The sequence below is a fragment of the Diospyros lotus genome, chromosome 4 (assembly GCF_014633365.1).
Source record: "Diospyros lotus cultivar Yz01 chromosome 4, ASM1463336v1, whole genome shotgun sequence".
NCBI lineage: Eukaryota > Viridiplantae > Streptophyta > Magnoliopsida > Ericales > Ebenaceae > Diospyros > Diospyros lotus.
In genome coordinates, this window is record NC_068341.1 from 36,556,960 (window position 1) to 36,581,185 (window position 24,226).

Consider the following 24,226-nt stretch of genomic DNA (forward strand, 5'->3'; position numbering starts at 1 on the left):
ATTGTCCAAGCAACCTATAGGTTGAATGGCAAGAACTACCTCAAGTGGTCCCAACTTATCAAAACTTTCTTGAAAGGCAAGGGAAAATTGAGTCATTTGGAGGGATCTGGACCGTAAGAGAATGATCCTATGTATAGTGCATGGGATGAAGAAGATTCATTAGTCATGTCTTGGCTATAGAACTCCATGAATCCAGAGATTAGTGATACCATTATGTTCTTAACAACGACAAGGGAGATATGGGAGGCGGTGAAGATTACCTATTCAAAGGTATGTGATGCTGCTTAGATTTATGAACTTAGGACCAAGGTAGTAGCAACCAAGCAAGGGAATCAGTCTATCACCGAATATTCCAACTTGTTGCAGACCTTGTGGCAAGAATTGGATCACTATCAGTGCATCCAAATGAAATACAGTGAAGACGCAGTAGTCTAGAAGAGATTTGTAGAGAATGAGCGAATATATGACTTCTTGGTTGGACTAAATTTAGAATATGATGCTGTTAGAATTTAGATTCTTGGTAAGCCTGATCTACCCTCCTTAAATGAAGTAATTTCTATTGTACGTGCAGAGGAAGGCCGAAGAGGAGTTATGTTGGAGCATGGTCACTTGGAGAATTCGGCTCTATTGACTCTAAAAGGAGCTGGACGTGAAAGAGGGACTAAAGAAGATAAAAGATTCATGGATACAAGTTGGACCACAAACAAAGATAGTTTCTAGTGCACTTTCTGTAAGAAGCCGAGGCATACAGTTGATAAATGTTGGAGGCTTCGTGGGAAGCCAACAAAAGGAGGACAGCAACTTAAGGCTAAGGTACAGGCCTACACTACCAATGGTCAACAGCCATTTCATATGACCAACTACAGAGACCAAGAGCATACAGAAGGCAAAGGAATAGGATTGATGGGGCTCAAACAAGAGGAGATTGAGAAGTTAAGGAACCTATTAGGGTCTCTTGAAAAAGAGCAAGGTGTTAGTGCTTCAAATCTTGTCTTCACAAGTATTACTTTCAATTCTTGTTGCTTAAATGCTTCAAGTTTAGGTTTTAAATCACACTGGGTACTTGATTCCGGTGCAACCGACCCCATGACCCATTCTTCACACAAATTTCTAAACTACAAACCATGCCCCAGTACTAAAAAGATTGTGTTGGCTGATGGATCTCTAACTACTGTTGCTGGAATAGGGGATATCCTCGTTAACAATTATCTAATTCTAAAAGATGTTCTCCATGTCCCAAAACTCTACACCAATCTCATCTCTATTAAAAAACTGACCCAAGACACTAATTGTCATGCCATCTTCTATCCAAATCTTTGTGAATTTCAGGAAAAGGACACGAGAAAGAAGATTGGGCATGCTAAGGTGAAAGAGGGGTTGTACTACCTTGAAGAGTCTAGTGGGCTGAGTGATAGAAAACATTTTCTCCTATATCTTTTTTAGCTAAATCCAATAAGGATGTTTTATGGCTTCATCATTTTCGCCTAAGACATCCATCTTTTGTAGTTATTCAGTCTATGTATCCCTCTTTGTTCAAGGGATTAGATAATAGTGATTTTCACTGTGATGTTTGTCAATTTGCTAAGCATAAAAGAGTTTCATTTCCTCTTAATAATACTCGCTGTGCTCTTCCTTTCAACTTAATTCACAATAACATTTGGGGTCCTTCTCGTATTCCTAGTATTTCGGGTGCTTGATGGTTTGTGTTGTTTGTGGATGATTGTACCTGAGTTGTGTGGTTGTATCTTCTAAAGAACAAATCAAAAATATGCACCATTTTTTCCTAATTTCTATACCATGATTAAGAATCAATTTGGTATTGAAATTAAAAGAATGAGAACTGACAATGCCAAAGATTTTTTCAACCAAACTCTATCTCTTTTCTTTCAAGAGAATGGTATAATTCATGAGTCTTCTTGTGTTTATACCCCTCAGCAAAATGGAGTAGCTGAGAAGAAGAATGGTCATTTGTTGGCAGTTGCAAGATCCTTGTTATTCCACAATAATGTGCCTAAATGCTATTGGGGAGAAACTATCTTGACAGCTACTTATCTCACCAATAGGCTTCCTTCTAGGAATCTTGACCTTCAAAGTCCTCTTCAGCTTCTTACTAAGGCATTCCCAGAATTTATTCCAATAAATCTTTGCCCAAGAGTGTTTGGTTGTTTGGTTTTTGTTTATAATCATTCTCCTCATAGAGGGAAATTGGATCCTAGAGCCCTTAAGTATGTCTTTGTTGGATATTCCTCCTCTCAAAAAAGTTATAAGTGTTTCCATCCTCAATCTAAGAAGTTGTTTGTTTCAACTGATGTAAGCTTTGTGGAGGACCAACCATATTTTGATATGGCTGATATTAAGGGGGAGACCAATTCATTGGATGAACAGTCAAGGAAATTCTATTTATCAAATTTTTCAGTTTCTCCTTCTCCTTCAAATCACCCTCAAGATTTCTTAAATCCAGTTCCAAGAGAGAATGTTCACTCTTCTTCTCACCCACTGCAAGTTTACACAAGGAGAAAAGGTCTCGATTTTATCTCTAAGCATGTTGAATTATCTAATCCTTGTGTAGATCAGTGCAACCCTCAACCTAATTCACCCAAGAGTCCTAATTTACTTCAACCTGCAATTTCTACTGTTATACCAAAACCTATTCCAAGCAACACTCAGCCATCTACCCCACTTTTGGATGACCTGGAGATCCCAAAGGAAAGAAAACTGTTGGGATTTGGTCCAGCTACCTAAAGGAAAGAAAACTGTTGGGTGTAGATGGGTATTTACACTGAAATATAAATCAGATGGCTCTCTTGAAAGGTACAAAACTAGATTAGTGGCCAAGGGTTATACACAAACATATGGTGTGGACTACATTGAGACGTTTGCTCCCGTCGCAAAAATGAATATTGTCAGAATTTTGTTATCTTTAGCAACTATGTTAGACTGGCCGTTGTATCAATTTGATATTAAAAATGCCTTTTTTACATGGGGATTTAGAAGAAGAAATTTATATGGAAGTTCCTCCTGGGTTCGGATTGACTTATCATGGAGAAAATGTTGTACGCCGGTTGAAGAAAGCTCTATATGGGCTGAAACAGTCTCTCAGGGCTTGGTTTGGGAGGTTTACAATGGTGATGCTTGGTTTCGGCTATAAACAAAATCAAGGAGATCATACTCTTTTTATTCATCATTCTAAAACGGGTAAACTCACTGCTCTATTAGTATATGTTGATGATATCATTGTGACAGGAGATGATAAAGACAGTATTGATGCCTTGAAAAGATGCTTGATTCACGAGTTTGAAATAAAAGAGCTGGGCAATCTAAAATATTTTTTGGGTATTGAGGTGGCTCAATCTAAGGAGGGTATCTTTATTTTACAACAAAAATATGTGTTGGATCTTTTACAGAAAACTGGTATATTGGGCTATAGAGTAATTGATACTCCAATTGAACAAAATTATCGTATTGGTGCTGACCTCGAAGAAGGGGTTGTTGATCAAGCATCCTACCAATGATTAGTGGGGAGGCTCATATATCTTTCTCATATAAGGCCAGACATTGCCTATGCCGTGGGCGTGGCTAGTCAATTTATGCATGACCCCAAAGAAAGTCATCTTAAGGCTGTACATCGTATTCTTCATTATCTTAAAGGCAGTCCAGGTAAAGGCATTTTATTTAAAAAAGGTGGTCACATGTCTGGAAGCATACACTGATGCAGATTATGCTTGATCCCTTATTGATAGACGATCAACCTCAGGTTATTGTAAGTTTCTTGGTGATAATCTTATCACATGGAGAAGTAAGAAATAAAATGTGGTGGCTAGATCTAGTGCGGAGACAGAATTTAGATCTATGGCCCTAGGGATTTGTGAATTGTTGGGGCTCAAAATAATCTTGGCAAATTTACAGATCCGTTGGACAGCTCCTGTACGGTTATATTGTGACAACAAATCTGCTATCAATATTTCCCATAACCCTGCCCAACATGATAGACTAAACATATTGAAGTTGATCGACACTTTATTAAAGCGCAACTTGAAGGTGGCTTGATTTGTACTCCATTTGTTCCTACCGGCGAACAACTTACTGATCTATTTACTAAAGGGGTTTCGGGTAGCATATTTCACAAGCTTCTATGCAAGATGGGAATGTATGACATCCACTCTCCATCTTGAGGGGGAGTGTTAGAAGATGGGGTTGATTCATATTCCTTATGAGGCTGATTCATATGGCTTCATATCCATGGGAGTCCATGGGAGATTTATTTAATTACTTTGCTTTCCTTATTTAAGTGATTTGATTGTATATTGTGTCTTGTATCTTTTTTGTATATTTCTTTCTATATTCGGTTGTTGTAGCCTTCCTTTGATTTCTTTCTAGATTTGGTATTTCCTAGATTTGGTAGTTTCCTAAATCCGCATAAGGCAGGCTATGCCTATACTGTATAAATTTATAGCTTGTACTGCATCTTAATTACAAGTCGAGTTTTTCCTTCTTTTCTTACACTAACCAACAAAAATAATCTGCTACAATGCTCCCTCACAATATTACAAACTCCCTACAAGAGTTTGACACAGAAGTTTAAAATTTAAATGCAAACATTAACAAATGAAGACAGAAATTAGAAGATATATAGAGATGCTGATAACATCCTATCTGAATATTGATATAGTGAATGTAAATGTCTATCATGGAACAAGAGAATTAGCACCAACTACTTACCGCATACAAGTAATTCTTGCATTATGATCACTAAGTGTTACAAGGGAATCTCTTCCATTTAGAAAGCTGTCAATCCTCAACATGTGTACTAGTGAACCCTGTTCAGCAGTTACCAGCAAAACAGACATAGTGAATGTTAACGATGCTAGCAAAAAGACCATATCATTTGAAAGGGAACCAAAAGACCCTTACTTTTTAGCTTAATTTTAAAGAGTATACATTGATACTGATGCTTAGAAACAGCAACAGTTGCCATAATTTGCTTTACAGTCGTCCATAGCAAGTGAAAACAAAGGAAAACTAAGGGCAAACAAGATGCAATAGAAGCAACCAATAAAATTTTCAAGTGTCACCATACCTAGTATCCCTAAATTATATTTGCTAAACAGCAAGCAGGTAACCTAAGGACAACCATAAGGCAAGTCAACGGAGTTACCATGTCTATCCAAAAAGATGATTAGTAAACCAATCAGTTAAACATATTAAGTTAAGCATTTGTCCTGCATGTGGTTCTCAATTAGTAAAAAATGACAATCTTCACAAGGGACAAAAGGAAAAAAAAAATGATTATAAGCCAAAATCCTATCTAGAAATCGAGCTTTTGTTCAACCAAAATATACCATATAAAAAAAGAGGCATAACCTAAGCCTTTCTTTTGCTCTACTCCCTTAACAACAACCTTCCAGCTCCTCCCTGCCACTTCCTTTACTAACTATGTAGTAAATCCTGCATTGTGCTGGAATTCAGCCAAGAAACCCAGGATTCCTTGTTGGATTTCATTTAGTTACTTGAGTGCATAGGAGCATTGGCTTGGTCTTCAACTTGCTTGTATTTGTGGTACCCCTATGATGCTATGATCTGATGAATTATCTTACTTTTATCAAGAAAAAAAAAAAAGATTTCCTCTTCATGTTAAAATCCCGATTGCTATAGTTTATCTCAAGTTATGTAGTAATATACCTCATGATGATTATTTAATAATGGATATCACAAACATGCACATAAGCTAACATGTAATTTAGGGAATTGAGCAAGTTGAATCATGAATAGTCACCTTCTTTAAATTCCTTAGCCCTATGATGCAAATCAATAATAATTTTACGATTAGCATTACTTATTGCAATTACACATCTGACCTCAGGCATGTAAACTAGGGATGTGCTTGGAAAAAATTTCAGTAGGCTCAAAAATTTGGATCTCAGGAGTTAAAGACAAGATTTTTTGCAGGCTTGGAAATTTGGGTTTTAGGTGGAAAGGTTACCAGATCAAAGGAGTGAGTGGGGAATAGCCATGAACAATCTGAAGAGAACTTTTATTAGGAAGCGGATCGATAGAGTTTTTACAAACAAATTCGGTAGCTGGCAAGATCAAATCCTAATTACTAGATTGCTTTCTCACAAGACACCTAAGCAAATATCCAAAACTAAGGTTAACAACCTCTCAAAAGAATAGCTTAGCAACATCTGAAGTATTAGGTGTTTTATTGCAACGATGGAAACCCATAAGTGGCATGCCCAAAATATCTTTGGACCTTGGAATAATTTCATTGATGGCCTTGCTATCGGCCCACATTTTCTTAGATTCATTTGTCTTAAGGGTTAATTAAGGTAGGTACAAAAGGAAGAACACAAGAACAACTAAAACTAAACTCAAATCAATTCTCAAATTCAATATCCATAATCAAAGTCTGCTTAATAATACATCTCCATCAATTAGTATCAAAGTCGAAGGTCCTGAATTGTTCAAGGATTTTACAAAATGTTAGAAAATTATCAACCAGCACCAACATCCGTTCACTGCCATCATCGTCCATTCCAACACAACCCTCATCATGAGCATCATCCATCAACAACAACAATCTTCTTCTTCATCAAATGGAAAGACCGTCCAAATCCAGATGCTACATGAATTCTTGAGGATGAGTTTTTGTCAAGCCCTTCAATTAAGGGCTGGGCAATTAACAGAATTCTGAATGAAAGATAGACTTCTAGGGAGAGGAAGAATGTGTTGCCACTTATGGAAGAGGAATCTGAAGTTGTTGTGAAGGCCCAACTGTCTTCTTCAACAATGAAACATGGAATACAGGATGTACCTTCACTACAGTAGGTAGCTGCAACCAATAGGCTACCTCTCCCACTCTAGCAAGTATAGTATAAGGCCCGAAATACTTTGGGCTGAGCTTGGACACTAGGGTATGTTACGACCCAAAGATGGGCCAAGGGTGTGATTGTAATTAGTATGCTGGGGTAAAGCTGTCATTAGGCAAATACATGTAATAAAATACTGTAGTACTTTGCAGTTGTAGCTCTAAGCCACTTGTACTTGGGCAGTTATAACTGAGGCAGCCTATAAAAGGCAATAGGTGCCAAGGATGGGAATTATGCATGAATTGGACATAATTCTTTCCTTCTCTAATTATGTTCCCTCCAATCACTCAATTTCTCCCTCCAATTCTATTTCTCTTTCTCTCTCTCTCTCTCTCTCTCTCTCTCAATTCAAATTCCTACGGCTACTTAATTACTGAATCGTGCAAGCCTCAGATTCAAGGCCTAACATTCTAGTATCAGAGCCAGACGTCCTCGGGTATCAGAGCCAAAGACCATTCAATCGGGATCAATGGCGGAAGGCACACGCATGAAGCAGCTACGGACACGCTTAGAGGCGTTGGAGTTCGAGATGAACCAAACTCATGAAGCAATTGCGCAGGGACGAGAAGATAAAGCCGCTACCAAAGAAGTGATGCAGCGAGAGTTGGAGAAACAAAGGGAGACAATCGACCAATACGGGTTGAGGATCCACGGCATATTCAATATGCTCTCTGCTCTCCCACAATTCAGGCTTCCACCTGAGTGTCCACCACGGTCAACGACTGATCCCAGCCAATCTGCCCATGGGATACTTCCCCGACCAGGCGAATTGGGAGAGTCGAGTGAGTCGTCGAAGGCGGACGCGGGAGTACCGGTAAGGGGCTTAAATTCTCACTTTAGTAACCATACGCCTATGCCTCGTTTAGAGATTCCCCTGTTTGACAGATCAAAGCCTAGGTGGTGGATCCATAGATGCGAGAGATTCTTTCAATTATATAATGTGCCTGAGGTCCAAAGAGTAACCATGGCAGCGGCGTATCTCAATGATATTGCCAACTCCTAGTATCAAGGATGGGCCAAAGCAAGAGAAGTGGAGGTGGGATGGAACGATTTTGTGGAAGAGTTGCGCGTGAGATTTGGGGAGAAGAATATGTTAGATGTAATCGAGGAATTCGAGATGTTGAAACAGACAGGATCGGTGGTTGAATACTTAGATAAGTTTGAAGAGTTGAGAGCCTTATTGTGGGATGCACAACCACACCTCACAGAATAGTACTTCGTATCCAACTTCGTGAGTGGCTTGAAGGGAGAATTACGATCCATGGTTAAGATGATGATGCCTACCACCGTTAGACAGGCGGCGGAGAAGGCCAAATTACAAGAACTAACGTTAAAAGCCATTTTTGGCAAAGGCAAGGCGTGGCCTAGGAGTAGCATGAATCTCCCACAACCTATGGGGATGAATGTGAGGGGAATGAATGCTAGATTGACATTGGGACCTCCTAGAACAAATCATAACGGGGCAAGAGGGACTACAATGGAGCAAAGACGATAGTTGGGACTCTGTTACAAATGTGGTGATAAATATGGCCCCAATCACCAGTGCAAACGGCAGCTATTGAAGATGGAAGGCAAAGAAGAAGGGGAGGATGATGATGAAGGGGAAGATAACGAAGGAGTAGTAGAAATGGAGGAGGAAGCAAAAGTAGAAGATGAAGGAGGAGAGATATTCTTCCATGCTCTATAAGGGGAGCCCACGGGGAAAATCATTAAAGTAAGGGGACAAGTAGGGGAAAAGGAGGTTGATGATCCTTATAGACAGCAGCAGCACATATAGTTTCATAAATGAGGCCATCACTACTGACCTGAGGTGTGAATTGAGGGCCACTACCTCATTGTTTGTTACTATAGCCAATGGTAACCGAAAGTACAACCATTACAGGATTGCTAACTTCAGATGGCTCGTGCATGGGAAAGAGTTTGCAATGGATTTGAGGGTCCTAGAATTGGGAGGGTGTGATATGGTAATGGGGGTAGATTGGATGAGGCCAGTTAGTTCTCTGACATTTGACTTCAACAAACTAGAAGTCACAGTGGAGGTGGACGATGAAAAACTAACCTCGGTGAGGAGTTTGGAAACAGGGGAATGCAAACTCATCTCGAGAAAATGAATACAAAAATTATGGAAGAAGAGGAAAGTTCAAATCTCCCAATTATTCTCTATTCAAGCCAAGGAAATAGCCGAAGAAAAGGGCGAGGTCGAGAATGACCAGGGGAAGCTAACATTTGCAAATGCACTGCCCCAAGATGTAACTACACTAGACTCCCTCCAAATGCTCTTGACTGAATTTAAGGATCTATTTGCTGAACATACCTCACTTCCCCCTAACTGAAACCTAGACCATTTCATTCCCCTTAAACCCAACTCTGAGCCTATCAATGTCAGACCCTACCGTTATTCACCTGTGCAAAAATCGGAAATTGAAAAACAGGTGAAACAAATGCTCTCAGCCTCCCTAATTCAGCCCAACCAGGGCCCATTTGCCTCCCCAATCCTATTAGTCAAGAAAAAGGATGGGACTTGATGGTTTTGTGTAAATTACCGCCAGTTAAATGACCTCGCCATTAAGAACAAATTCCCTATACCGATCATTGAAGACCTGATGGATGAGCTACATGGCGCAACAATCTTCTCTAAACTAGACCTAAGATCGGGATACCACCAAATATACATGCACGCCAATGATATCCCGAAAATAGCCTTTTGAACCCACCAAGGCCTTTATGAATTTGTGGTAATGCTCTTCGGGCTTACTAATGCCCCTGCAACTTTTCAAGCCCTAATGAACCAACTATTTGCACTATACCTCAGGAAATTCATATTGGTGTTCTTTGATGACATCCTCATATATAGCCTTGACCTGAAGCTACATCTAAACCACTTAAGGACAGTCTTTCAGATCCTTAAATTCAATCAATTGTATGTTAAATTGTCTAAGTGTCTGTTTGCCAAGAAAGAAGTGGAATACCTAGGACACTTGATTTTGGGAGAAGGTGTTAGTACAGACCCGAAAGAGATATCTGCAATGACAGATTGGCCAAGGCCTTCCACGATGAGGGAATTAAGAGGCTTCCTAGGACTAACAGGGTATTACTAGAGGTTTGTCCATCATTATGGGGTAATTAGTAAACCCCTTATAGAGTTGCTTAAGAAGAATAAATTCCAGTGGAGCCCAAAGGCAGAAGCAGCATTCACAACACTAAAAAAGGCCATGACACAAGCACCGGTCCTAACCCTGTCAGACTTCTCAAAAACTTTCGTAGTAGAAACTGATGCTAGTGATTTGGGGGTGGGTGCCATGCTCATGCAAGAGGGAAGACCGTTGGCCTACATCAGTCAAGCCTTAGCCCAAAAGCATATGGGACTAAGTGTCTATGATAAGGAGTTATTAGCAGCTTTGGTGGCAGTAGATAAGTGGAAGCATTACTTAGAGGGTAACCGCTTCATAATAAAGACTAATCATGAGAGCCTTAAATACTTGTTATAGCAAAGGCTACACGCCCAGTTGCAGAAGAAAGGGGTATCCAACCTGCTTGGGTTGGGATTACACCATACACTACCGATATGGGAAGGAGAATAAGGTGGTTGATGCACTCTCGTGAAGGGAAGGTGGAGTTTGTTGTAATGCCATCACCACTGTGATAACGAATTAGGTGAAGGAGATCACGAATAGTTATCAACACACCGAATGGCTCAAGGAGTTATAGGAGCAACTAGTCGTGGAACCAATGGGGAGTAGGGGATACACACTGTCAAACGGGTTGATCAAATACAGGGGCCGAATAGTAGTGGGAAAGGATCAAGGGTTAAGAAGTAGAATACTACAATCCCTCCATGATTCGCCCCTGGGAGGCCATTCGGGGATTCAAGCTACTTATTACAAAGTAAGTCAACTTTTCTTTTAGCCAGGGCTAAAGAAGGAAGTGGTGGAGTTTGTATTATCCTGCCCTACCTGCCAGAGATGCAAGCATGAACATGTGGCCTTACCAAGCTTATTACAACCACTGATAATTCCAGAACAAGCTTGGGAAGGGATATCTATGGATTTCGTTGAAGAGTTACCTAAGTCGGAGGGCAAGGATGTAATAATGGTGATTGTGGACAGATTGACCAAATTTGCTCACTTTGTGAGCCTCAGTCACCCATTCACAGCCCAAGAGGTAGCGAGACAATTCTTAGATACGGTGGCAAAGATGCACGAGGTTCCAAAGACAATAGTGTATAACCGAGATAAGATTTTTACTAGCCACTTTTGGCAAGAGTTGTTTAAAGGATTGGGAGTAAAGTTACACATGTCCATAGCCTACCATCTAGAAACTGATGGACAAACGGAGAGAATTAATCAATGCTTAGAGTCTTATCTAAGGTGTATGTGTTTTGCCAAGCCGAGGAGTTGGAATCGATGGTTGTCTATGGCACAATGGTGGTACAATTCTAACTATCACAATACCCTAAAAATGTCTCCTTTTGAAGCATTATTTGGGTACAAGGCTCCCACCCCACCTACCCTGATGAATGCTCCCAGCACTGTATCTGCAGTGGAGGACTATCTACAGCAACGGGACAAGATGACACAGCTCTTGAAAAAGGAACTTATAATAGCTCAGAAGAGAATGAAGCAAGTAGTGGATAAGGGAAGAAGTGTCCGAGAATTTAGTGTGGGGGATAGGGTCTACTTAAATGTTAAGAGATTTCTCTAACATTCCTTCTCAACGACCTCGATATCTAAACTGAGCCCTAAGTATTTTGGGACCTATATAGTTCTGGCCAAAATAGGCAAGGTAGCTTACCGGCTACAATTACCTAAAGGAAACACTAATCATTCGGTGTTCCATGTATCGCTGCTTAAAAAGGCAGTAAAACCGGTAGCCACCACCAGCCCAAACCTCCCTATGATGGATGAGGATCAAGAAATGACTACGGAGCCCCAAGCAATAGTGGATAAGAGGATTACTTACAACGATACACTGCCCTTAACAGAGGTACTTGTCCAATGGAGCCACCTACATCTGGACAACACTACTTGGGAGTACCTTCCAGAATTGCTGAAACAGTACCCCAAAATAGCTCATCTCCTATCCTTTCTTAGGGACAAGAAAGACTTCAACCGGGGGGGGGGGAATTTGTTACGACCCAAAGACGGGCCAAGGGTGTGATTGTAATTAGTATGCTGGGTAAAGTTGTCATTAGGCAAATACATGTAATAAAATACTGTAGTACTTTGCGATTGTAGCTCTAAGATGCTTGTACTTAGGCGGTTATAATTGAGGTAGCCTATAAAAGGCAATAGGCACCGAGGATGGGAACTATGAATGAATTGGACATAATTCTTTCCCTTTCTAATTATGTTCCCTCCAATCTCTCTCAATTTCTCCCTCCAATTCTATTTCTCTCTCTCTCTCTCTCTCTCTCTCTCTCTCAATTCAAATTCCTACAGCTACTTAATTGCCGAATCGTGCAAGCCTCAAATCCGAGGCCTAACAGGGTATTTGAGAAAGTAGGCAGAAGGAAGCGTTTCACTGTCAAGAACACCCTATCACCCACAGCAAGGGTCCTGTCATTCCTTTTCTTATTGGCAGCCTACACCATCTGATTACGGGCCGTAGCTAACTCCCTTTTTAAATCTGTTAGGACCTCCAGCCTTTGCTGGAAATAGTGCTCCACTTCAGCCATGGTAGCTGAGGAACCAGAAACATCTGGTAGCAAGGGTCGACAGTAGCCAAAAAGGGCCTCAAAAGGAGTCCGCTTGATAGCACTATGGTAGGCTCAAATTGTACCACCATTGTGCTAGGGATAGTCACTTGTGCCAGCTCCTAGGCCTAGTAAAACACATGCACCGTAGGTATGCTCCAAGGCATTGATTCACCCTTTCCGTTTGGCTATCGGTTTCACGATGATAAGCGGTAGACATGTGCAACCCAACACCTAAACTTCTAAACAACTCCTGCCAAAAGGAACTCGTAAAAATTTTATCCCTATCTAACACAATAGTCTTAGGGATTCCATGAATCTTTCCTACTAAATCCAAAAACCACCGTGCTACCTCTAAAGTTGAGAAAGGATGGGTGAGGATGAGAAAGTGGGCAAATTTAGTTAATCTATCCACAACCACTAGGATTACATCTTTGTCCTCTAATTTTGGTAAACCCTCTATGAAATCCATAGAGATGCCTTCCCCTGCTTAATCTGATATGGGCAATGGTTGTAGCAACCCAGGGAAAGCAACCTGTTCATGTTTATAGCATTGACATATCTCACATTCCCAGTGTTCAAAAACGCGCTAAGCGCTAGTCGGGTGCCAGGCTGGGGCCTAGCGCCTAGGCGGGGCCTCGGCAGCGACTAAGAAAAATGATTTTTTTTTTTTTTATTTAAAAACCTTTTGATGTAATTTGATATTATTTTCAGGTAAATCAAAGTTGAAAAGACAAGTGAAATAATGGAATTAAGACTCAGAAAATAAGCTATTATATTAGTTATAAGTTCAAGAAGGTAGAAGTAGCAATAATACAACATAAACCATATCCAAAGAATCTAAGTCTAACTATCTAATTGATCTTCTTTCTCTCCATATTCTTCCAATACACGATCTTCATCGGACTCAAAATCAAATTCATTGATTTCTTGCTCATCTTCTTCTTCTGATTGAAAATCATCTTCACGAAGCTCTCTCATCCTAGAACTTCTTCGAACTTGAAGCATCTCGTTTGCGGTTTATCAAAGGTTCACGAGTTGCTGGCAGCAACAAGCAAGCTTGCTGTGCTGCTTGCTGCAGCAACGCAAGCTTGCTGCTTCAACAAGCAGCTTTGCGTTGCTGCTTGCTGCTACAACAAGCAGCAACTCAAGCTTGCGTTGGCGGAGGAAGATGGATAGTTCATAGTTGGATACATACCGCAGCAACACGTGATCGGCGACGAGAGAACAAACAACAGGTGAGGTCGGCAGCAACGAGAGAGCAGGACCAAGAGAAGAGATCAATGGCGGCGGCGAACGACCAAGAGGAGATTGAAGGCGAGAGAGAGAGAAAGGAGCCGCGATGAACACAACCAGAGAGAGAAAGGGAAAAGGGAAATAGAGAAAGGGAGGGGGAAATAAGGTCAGCCCAAGACGCGCACGACCTAGGTGGCCCAGGTCGTGCGCGACCCAGGCGGTTAGGTGCCGCCTGGTCCGCCTAGGCGGCGGCGCAACCCGATTAGTCAGCCATGGCGCATAGGGTTGCTGAGTAGCCCTAAATCGCTGCGGCCGGTTGCCGCTCAGCGCCTAGGCGGCCGCCTAGGCCGAATTTTCGAACACTGCACATTCCAATACATACTTCACCACCTCCCTCTTCAAACCAAGCCAGTAAAAAAGGTGTCTCACTCTGTGATAAGTTGCCCTCACCCCCAAATGCCCGCCTAAGGGTGAACCATGTAGTGCTTGATGAGTCTTCAACTGCTCATCATTCCCCACAACAATACTCCCTTTAAACCAGATCACTCCACTAGAAAGTGTATAGCCCTGGTGATCATTAGGGTGGATAGCCAACTGAGCCAATAACCTTTACAGCCACTCCGTATGAGCATAACTTCCGACAATATCCTTGACCCAACCTAGTGTTACTATCGTGATAGCCTAACAAGCCCCCTTTTCCTCCCTTCGAGATAGGGCATCCTCCACCAAATTCTCCTTTCCCTTCCTGTATTGGATTGTATAATCCAATCCCAAGAGCTTAGAAACCCCTGTCCACTGCAAATGAGTATGCAGTTGTTGTTAAAGCAAGAACTGCAAGCTTTCACGGTCTGTCTTAATTACAAAAGGATTGCTCTCTAGATAATGTCGCCACTTATCCACTGCCTCCAACACAGCAATCAACTCCTTATCATATACACTCAACCCTAAATGCTTAGGAGCCAAACCTTAGCTAATGTAAGCCAACGGCCTCCCCTCTTGCCTCAACACAGCCCCCACTCCACTATCACAAGCATCAATCTCTACAACGAAGGGCTTAGAAAAATCGGGCAGTGCCAAAACTAGAGCTTGGGTCATGGCCTTCTTAAGGGCCCCAAAAGTTGCCTCCACTTTGGAATTCCAATGGAAGTTATCCTTCCTAAGAAGCTCAATCAAAGGCCTACTTATCACTCCATAATGCTAAATAAATTTTCTATAGTACCCCGTTAATCCCAAAAATCCCCTCAATTCCTTAACTATTGCAAGTCTAGGCCAACTCACCATAGCTTCGATTTTCTTTAGGTTGATACTTACTCCCTTCCCTGAAGTAATATGGCCTTAGTAGTCCACTTCCCCCTTGGCAAAAGTACACTTAGACAACTTGACATGCAGTTGATTAAACCTAAGGACTTCAAACACTGTTCTAAGGTGGTATAAATAATGCTCAAGGTCTAGGTTGTACACAAGGATATCGTCAAAGAAAACAAGTATGAATTCCCACAAAATAGGGACTGAAAATTTGGTTCATTAAAGCCTTAAAAGTGGCTAGGGCATTAGTGAGTCCAAATGGCATAACAGTGAACTCATATAGGCCTTGATATGTTCGAAATGTTGTTTTTGGTATGTCAGAAGGTTTCATTCTTATTTGGTGATATCAAACTGGTGATATCAAACTCTAAGGTCCAGCTTAGAAAAAATAGTAGCACCAGATAGTTCATTAAGGAAGTCCTCAATAATAGGTATAGGAAATTTGTTTTTAATGGTGATAGAATTAAGATGTCTATAGTCCACACAAAATCACCAAGTGCCATCCTTTTTTTTTTACAAGGAGCCCTGGTAAGGCATAGGGGCTTTGTGTAAGTTGTATGATGGAATTGGCTAACATTTCCTTGACTTGGTTTTCAATTTCAGTTTTCTGTATAGGTGCATAGCAATAAGACCGGATGTTCACAGGTTCAATGTCAGGTTTAAGGTGTATCGAATGGTCAAAGGGTCTTTGAGGTGGTCATGATTTGGGTTCCAAAAATAAGTCCTTAAATTCAATAGGTGCAAGTTATCACAAGTGCTTACCTCAATTAGGAGTTGGATTATTGCTGGCCTGCTTCCATTTTTTAGTCCTCCCTCTCCACTCCGCCTTCCAATCCCTTTTTGTTATATCCTCGCAATGCAGTGTATTGTTATGAGCGTAATTTTCCGCTTTATTGTATTTCTCAATAAATTACTTCCGTATACCATTTATTATTGGCTTTTATTAACTAACAATTGACATGTTTTACATCTTAAATACATACTTCTCAATATTATTCAGAAAATTTTTTATAGACCTCATTATTTCAATATAGTCATATAATAGTATTTGGACTAAAGGAATTTTGGTCCACGATTCCACATAGTGCATCATGATCTGCCGATGCGTATCTTATTGATCAAGGATTAAACCGCAATTTTGGCCTCTCAAGAGAAGTCTCAAGGCTCAATTTCTTTAAATGGTTCTTCTATATGGTAACAGAGAAAAGTTTTTACGTGGAGCCTATGATAGGATTATCAACCTAATCTCACCACGATGCGTGATGACAAATAAAGTTTAGTGCGCAAATACAGAACAATTTGCCAGCCTACCAAGCACGATCAGTCAATCCCTTCTATCAAAAAATGCATAAACAAATATTCTGGCAGATACGGATCGATTTCCCTACCCCACCACTTGGCGCAATTATTCCCGTGAATGGTGTTCCTATGCATGCTTATATGGCAATAAGCCAATACGGCAAAAAATAATTACGCCACTAATATGGAGGCTAAGTCACGCCAGCACTCAAATGATACTATTTATACCCTTCCCCCTTAATTGGTGACTCAAAGCTAGTTCGAAGAAGCGCCTATGAAAACACAAGCCATTATCTAAGAAGATGGGGCTGACCAGCTCTCTCAGGCATATTGGCCCGATACTCCCCTAGCTAAAGCAGGCGTGCTGCTTATCCCCAACCCCATTGGAGCACTGGTGGGCTACTCTGTCAATTTCTTCACCGAGTCAGCCTCCATGAAGAAGATTGAGATATGGGAGCGGTCAGCCAACTTTTCGGTGGCCAGTCTTGCCAGCGTCGACATGGCAGTAACCGTCCGCGTCTATGAGACTCTTGCGCTTAAATTATCTTATATCTACTAAGAATACCGCAGTAAGACGAACCTGATTGGTGAGAAGCATCTCACCCTGGGAAAGTCAATCCTTTGACTCATTTAGATATTGTCTTCCGGTGCCATCTCTCCACCTGCGACAGTTTATGTATTTTAGTTATCTATGTATTTGAATCGTGCCGCGCTATCAGCGTTTAAATAAATTGTTCCATAGCTAATAAATATTGTTCTTATGTATTTTACATCTTTGCGACCGCAAGCCAGCAACATAAATCTCTTAAATACAGAAAGCAAAAAATAGTACACCTAAGCTAGCAAGCCCATCTATTAACACAATAATTGCCAAGTACAAACGCACTGACCATTTGGCACTCATTTTTTTATAAAGTCGTTCAGCCTTTGGGAGGCAATTGACCTAAACTACATCGGGTGCACTGAACAGGCACTTCCAGCAGATACGATTTCATATTTGAAGTAATTTGCATCCAGATCGTATGCTTGGCGCTACCAGGCAAAGACATCAAAAGCCAAAGGACTGTCGTCAACTACGAGAACTAATAACTCACCAACTTTCTTGAAATAATTGCTAGGTAACAACGCGACGAAGTAATTGTTCCAGGCCGGCTCCAAATATCTTATTGCAGAACCGCCATCACCAAGGGAATTGAGTTTGGTGCATACCTCGGCACCCGTCACGCTTGTCAAATAGGGTGGTAATGAAGTTACCCTTGCAGCAAAATTGTTGTTGTTACAAACAAGGCAACGTTTCTGCACACACCATTCAGCCGTAGATCTATCCATATACATGTACGTCAGCCTATTTCCTGACGCTATATGTTCAGCATCGGGTGCCGTTTGGTCACAGGATGCTGACCATGAAGCAAGGTCATCACAATAATCAAGCAAGTCCGCCTTAAGTTCGGCCTCCAACTCGTCCAGTCCCTGGGTTGTCGGGAGAGAGAGACTTGGGAATTGGGCATTCAACTCTTCCTCCATAGCGCTACTTCGACAAGCCTTTAACCTATAGAGCGTGATGTCAAGAGATCATGCTTCTCCGATTTAAGCATCTATCTTACAATCAGATGCTGGGGCTATCAGTTTCGTCGCAAATGGGCGCCACCATATTCGCTGGGAATATGGTACTAGAAGGTCTTGGTGGAATCAGCCTCGCCAGCCGCTAATAGCGTTAATTGAAAGCACACGTGGACAGAGAATATGCACGATGCCAATATTTATTTTAATGCGATGTGAAATTGAGACTGAGATATATTCGAACTAGTTACAGCGGTACGAATATTATTTTAATATGAATTCACCCTCTACCGTTTGTTTTGCTTTTATTTAGACGAATATTGCACTTTCGATTGAAAGGATCCAATGCCATTTGGATTTGAACGATCTGGGCCCACGAAGCCTCAATTCTGTCCTCACGTTCTAACGCTCTAGGTTCCTTTAATATCAGTTTTACCTTTTTTTCAATGGAGCAACAGGTTCTTACTTTATCTTTGACAAAGTGCACTGATACACTAAACGGGACTTGCTATAAAAGACACATTTGTAAAGCCGCTAGATCGCATTCACCAAAATGGCTGATCAACTGGGTGCGAGACGCTGGTCTGAAAAGGACTTGGACTTGAATGGGATATTCATCACGTCTGAATTCATCGCGGAGTCCCCTGGAGGGTTTCACGCACTTTTAGCCCCTAGCCGGGTAGAAAATTGAGAGTTGCACGTCCAGGTCAATCCACTCCAAAATAGGTTCAGGGAAAGCGTGAACGTTCAAAACTTCAGAATTAAGGACTATGCCGATCTCCTTGCCAAATTAAGGCTGCTGGAAAAAGCTAAAACTCTGGAGAAATCGGCCAGCCTAGACTCGGCAACGACCGGGCAAATCTATCAAAGTGTTGCTACGAATTTCCTCCTTCACCAGGAAAGGGGAACAGTTTAGATTCTGTCCTCACACGAGATTTGCTCCGGTGGAGGTCAGCAAGTCACTCAACTTAGCTCAAATATCCTACGTGCTCTCTCATGCTTCTGTCATGTTTAATATATTATAATATTCATCTTCTATAACGTCGATATGCAATGCAGTAATGTAATTATCGAGCGTTTAGCTCGCTACGTCTTGAATGCTAACAGTTATCTCAATCGTTTTTTTGTTTATTGAATTTAACCTACGACACATCTAAAATATAACCTCTACTCACTAAATTATTTTTCATGCGGCAGCTAAAAATTTACCAAAAACCAATAGGCAACATCTTCTCAAAATTTCGGCGCAGGTCTAGATCCAAGCCTGGTAGCCCTGTCAAACATTTATGTGAATCGCCTCTGAGGATCGACATCGGCCTTCGAAATCGCTGTTTAAATTTCAACTATCATGATTACTACTCTGTGTGATGGCTTTGGCCGAATCTAGCTTCCGGTAGGCTTAAAAAAATTCGGTCCATCGGCTCATTGATTCCGTGCATTGGTCGGTTTCAGGTGCTAACGTAAAACTTAAAGCGATCACGTATAGTTAGAAATTAAAAACTGTTGTTTTTCTTATAGAAATCAGAGCGCTCAAGCAGGTTGACTTCCATTTATTACACATAATTTGGCATACACTTTACTTTACGTTGACATCAACCCTTCTCATTTACACGCGATCAATTCCGTTTTAAATTAAGTGCGATATTTATTTCATGCATAAAGGGTACACTCTGGCTTTCGCAGCCATAATTAACATAGTACGCCCTAATAGGCTAACCAACATACTTAGGACGATAGACAACAAGGATCACTGTCAACGGTACTGGACTGATTAGGAAGCTCGAAACTGAAACGATCGCGCGGGGCGATAAGATAAAGGGGCTTGGCAACACGTGGGGACGCAGAGCCATCCGTTATCCGAATAACGCTTTTCCAATTGCCAGAATGTCATAAGGGAGAGGCCCGCTGATCTTTCTGCCGAACAGCTTGCAAAGCCCTTCATCGCCACTGCATGACAGGATCGGGAAACTCTCGTAGCATAAGTCTTCATTGGGAAACATCGCGATGAAGTACTCGATATCTGACTGTTGCTGGTACTCTCCGCCCGAACAAGAATTATGAATCTCCATCACGGCTTTCAACGCGACATGCGTTTGATACGGCGGGATCGTGCAGGCCAGCAGTTCTTTCGCATCCATCCCTTCTTCAAGCAAAAGCTGATGGCGGTTCTTGCAGGCTTTCGCCATCTCCTCTGATGTATAGATAAAGGCCAGAGGAAACTGGAAACCACTCGGCTTTAATTCTAGTTCCAAGCCATCGAGATGGGGGCCTTGCGAGAATTTCCCCCCTTCTCCTTTAACTCCCGAGGAAATCTTGCACCTTGAGAGAACATCCTCTCTGGCAACCGATATATAGTACTTTAACATCTCTGGGGCCAAAGGCTCATACGCCACAGCGACATCCTTCAACACGCTTTTCAATCGCTTAGGGTCCTTAATCCAATGCAGATCATTGGTATCAACCCGACGAAGACTACTGGATGAGAGGGCCATAATTCGAATAGTCACATTAGGTGAACCCGTTTGTTAAAGGCCATTTGCATGCATGGAGAAGAGGTGGTTAACTTATACTGAGTGAGTCTAACAGGACAACAACGTATTATATCTGGCACGTGCGACGTTTGATTATTGGCGTCATTATTGGCACAGAACTATTGCATAAGAGATAATTCACAGGTTTCGAGGCTTATCACAGAGAATGCGCACGATTGCCGGATAGATGTCCAAGCATGCCCGATGGCAGACACCTCGGCACTTGCACCTCCAGATCACCTCACTTCAGGCCAGCAGGACACTGTGCAGCCGAATTTATGCTCACACAAAAGCGTGCCTGATTTGATTGTTTATGCGTCTTTTGATGAGTACTCTTCTTAGTGTTGAATGCTGTTGCCGGTGGCCCTGATCTCAAAAAAACCGCTCTCCGCTCTCGATGTTAGTGAGGCTCGATAGACCGTCATCACAGTGCTGATGAAACAGACCGAAAATTTTATGCATGATATTGACTATTTGCGCGTTAGCAAAACATTTTTGACCGGTGTCGCAAACCGAAAGCATACGAGTTGACTTTGGCAAGCTATTATTGCGGAGAGTAAGACAACTATTGTCGTTTGCCTTATGAGTTCACAATTGCGGTTGTGGCCTTAGATAGGCTTCACGCAGCTTATCTCCTTTGCTATAATTAATGGAGTTTCAGTCACAAGAGCGCGCTTTTATAAAAAAAAATAGGAGTGCTGAAATACAGCATTTTGGTTTTTGCATTCTTATCAAAGAACATATCATTGATGGTCGTATTCGAAGGTGATTTTACGAAAAGAGCCACGCTGATCCCATTCCAAATAAATTATGAAAGTAATAGTAAACGCATCGCACAACAGAAATTTATTATTCAAACACACGCAGTCGAAGCGAGAAAAATGAAACATTCACTCAGTACTTTAAAATAAGACACTCTCATAAGAGAAAAGCAACAACTAAGGCATGGCATGCCCAACCATAGATTGACCACCCTCCCCAGTGCTGGGTGCAGCAAGTCCACATCCTATCCAGTCCTACAGAAGTAGGTTACACAGCCGTAGCCCCTCGTGAAAATAGGGCATATCCATGGGCTACAATATCATAGTGAAAACTGAAAGAGGTAATATCCTTTGGCTGGTATTCACGCTCATACACGTCGAACTTCAACAAGCCACCACTATGGGTTGACACAGTTAATTTGCCTGACTCTTGAAAGCGATTGCTCGGTACAATCGCAGCAAAGAAGGAACACCAGACGAGGTCGTTGTAGTTGATTAAAAGACCGTCGCCGAGAGCTCAGAGTTGCCTGCAAACCTCATAGTCGGTAACTTCTGTGAGATATGGCGGTAGGGAAGTTGCTCTTATGCCACCAGATCGATTTTTGGAGACAAGACACTTTTGCGCGAGACAACCAAACAAGGTGTGGGCATCCATATACACATAAACCAATCCACCTTTGCGATGGACACACTCCTCGCCTATATCCATCTCATCGGCGATCTCCGGAAGAGAACAGAGATATCTCTCCAAAGCCACGCCAAGTTCGGCATCCAACCTCGCGTGCTCCGTTATTTTCTCGAGGTTGCACGTTTCAAATAGAGTGTGCATAGTTCAGCTTCCATAGTTTGCGACAAGAAACTCTTTGTATGTAAGGACTTACTTCAAAGGGAAAATAGCCCCCTATTTAAGAAGGATTTCCCCTGTATCTATGCGTCATGTGGGAAAAAGATAGTAATATTCGTACAGACAGCTTGAAGATCGACACTCGTGGATATTACGCTCGCAATAATCGAAACTTATGCCAAAGGTGTGAGCCATCAGTGTTCCCACTTGCTTCACGAGCCAGCGAGGCATACTACTTAAGGCATCCGACGTCTCTTCAATAGAATTATTCTATTGTTTATTAGTTTCGTTCACGGTCTATATCCACAAATCGGTGATTTAATTCATGCATGGGTATAGATTACTAAAATATATATTTTAGAAATGCTATCCATGATAGATAGCACAATGTTAATTGAGAAGTAACAAACTAGCTTTGTGGTACCATTATTTTTATATTGCAGCACTGTACCTAGCTTTAGTGATGCTGCCTTAGAAAAGCTATGCATTTCAATCGCTTAAATAAATGTCAGTACGAACTATTCTACTTGTCAGCACTTAAGAAATGCATTTCCCCACATGGTGGGTGGCAAATGACCTTACTTCGAATATAGTATTCAGTTCATTGCATCTCTAAAAGGCATGCAAAAATTATATGCCTTCTCTGTAGGATCCCTTCAACATCATTTCCGTCCTTTTGTGATAATTGAAATATCACTGCACTTTCATAAAGATTATTCGTCACAGTAACAATGGAACGCTAATTATGAATATTGGCAAATAATTCAGATAAAATAAAATAAGTAACGAAAATCAAAGCATAGCATTTTTATATCGCACAACATAATATCCAACTCACATATGCAGCACACGTGAAAAATAGAGAATTATATTACATTAATTCGCAAAATGCGAAAAAAAATACTCATTTCTCATAGTCCAAATAACACTTAGGATCTGAAAATTGTCTCCTGTACTCCATTCGCAATTTTTTAAAATAGGTCGAGGGTTTTTTGCGGAATGGCCTTTTATATTTCGAATTTGATAAGCGAGGTTGGCCGCCGTCGTAGAATAGCGCCCTTCCAACCATTATAATTTCATAGGGAATATATTCTCCGCCTGGCCACCTCCATAATTGATAGGCTGTCTTCTTCCCATTTTTGTCAGTCGCTAGGTGATCGCTAACCCTGCAAAATTTGTTGCCGATAAAGATTGCCACAAAATAGCTTATTGCAGATCTTGTTTCATATTCCCCAGGCAAGGCACAGCAATGGACTCTTCTAACCTCTTCAAACTTCTAACCTCTTCAAATGAGAGTTTATAGTTGTCCGAACGGATGTTGGTGGCAAGGACCGCATTTTCGTTAGCTATAGCAATGCAACAGCGGCAAAACATTGTCCTCACTTGTCTCCTAGAACCGTAGATGAACGCGACGACATTATCCTGAGGCATAGCGGTCACGAGCTCCTTAACTACCTCCAATTTCTCAAGACGTAGTGGATGCAGACATGGCCAACAACAGAACTGGATCGCCCTTAGCCACTCGATTAGAGGACAATTTGAATCATCTTTTATTTGTTGGCCTCTTCTCCGTTGATACGGCATCAATTCGTTTTCGATGAAGCGCAGATACGATTCGCGAGCGTCCTGGTGCAATTTTCTAAACGCAACTACGCTTTTGACCTTCCAAGCATCAACGGCGTGGACCACTGGCCTTTCTAGGTAAAGATGTATCCCCATATTTTCTGCCAGAGCTAGAATGAACGAATTATCACCCTCAATGAAATTAAATCACGAGATAGTCAAACCCTCACAAATTTCTATAGTCCAATGGTAAGTCGCATCATGACCTGCCCACAATTGTTGACCCGTGATTAGAAGGTCAAAAAACATCGATGGGATCGATGCAGAGCCCAACTTGCATGCCAGCTGGCCCTGTCAAAAATGACGTGTGCATTGAAAAAAGAAGCCAATAGACGAATGTAAGCGCTTCACCCGTACCCTATAGAATTGGGCTTGATGTTTTTCGGAAGTTCCACGGCATGAGTTCTTCGATGCGGCTCTTCGAGTGACTGTTGATAATGGCGGTGAGTGTTTCGTCGAGGTAGGCGACGGGATCAACGTCATTGAGCTTGCAGGTGGCAACGATGGAG

At 41.6% G+C, this 24,226-nt stretch overlaps 1 protein-coding gene across 1 annotated transcript in view; it reads right to left on the bottom strand.

Moving 5' to 3' along the window:
- The window catches only part of LOC127799915 (probable E3 ubiquitin ligase complex SCF subunit sconB), a 74,467-nt gene that overhangs the window by 4,874 nt on the left and 45,367 nt on the right, over positions 1-24,226 (bottom strand). Inside the window, exon 3 of the mRNA XM_052334201.1 lies at positions 4,720-4,817. Coding sequence (XP_052190161.1) covers positions 4,720-4,817 — 98 coding nt within the window. The remainder of the gene's footprint in view (positions 1-4,719; positions 4,818-24,226) is intronic.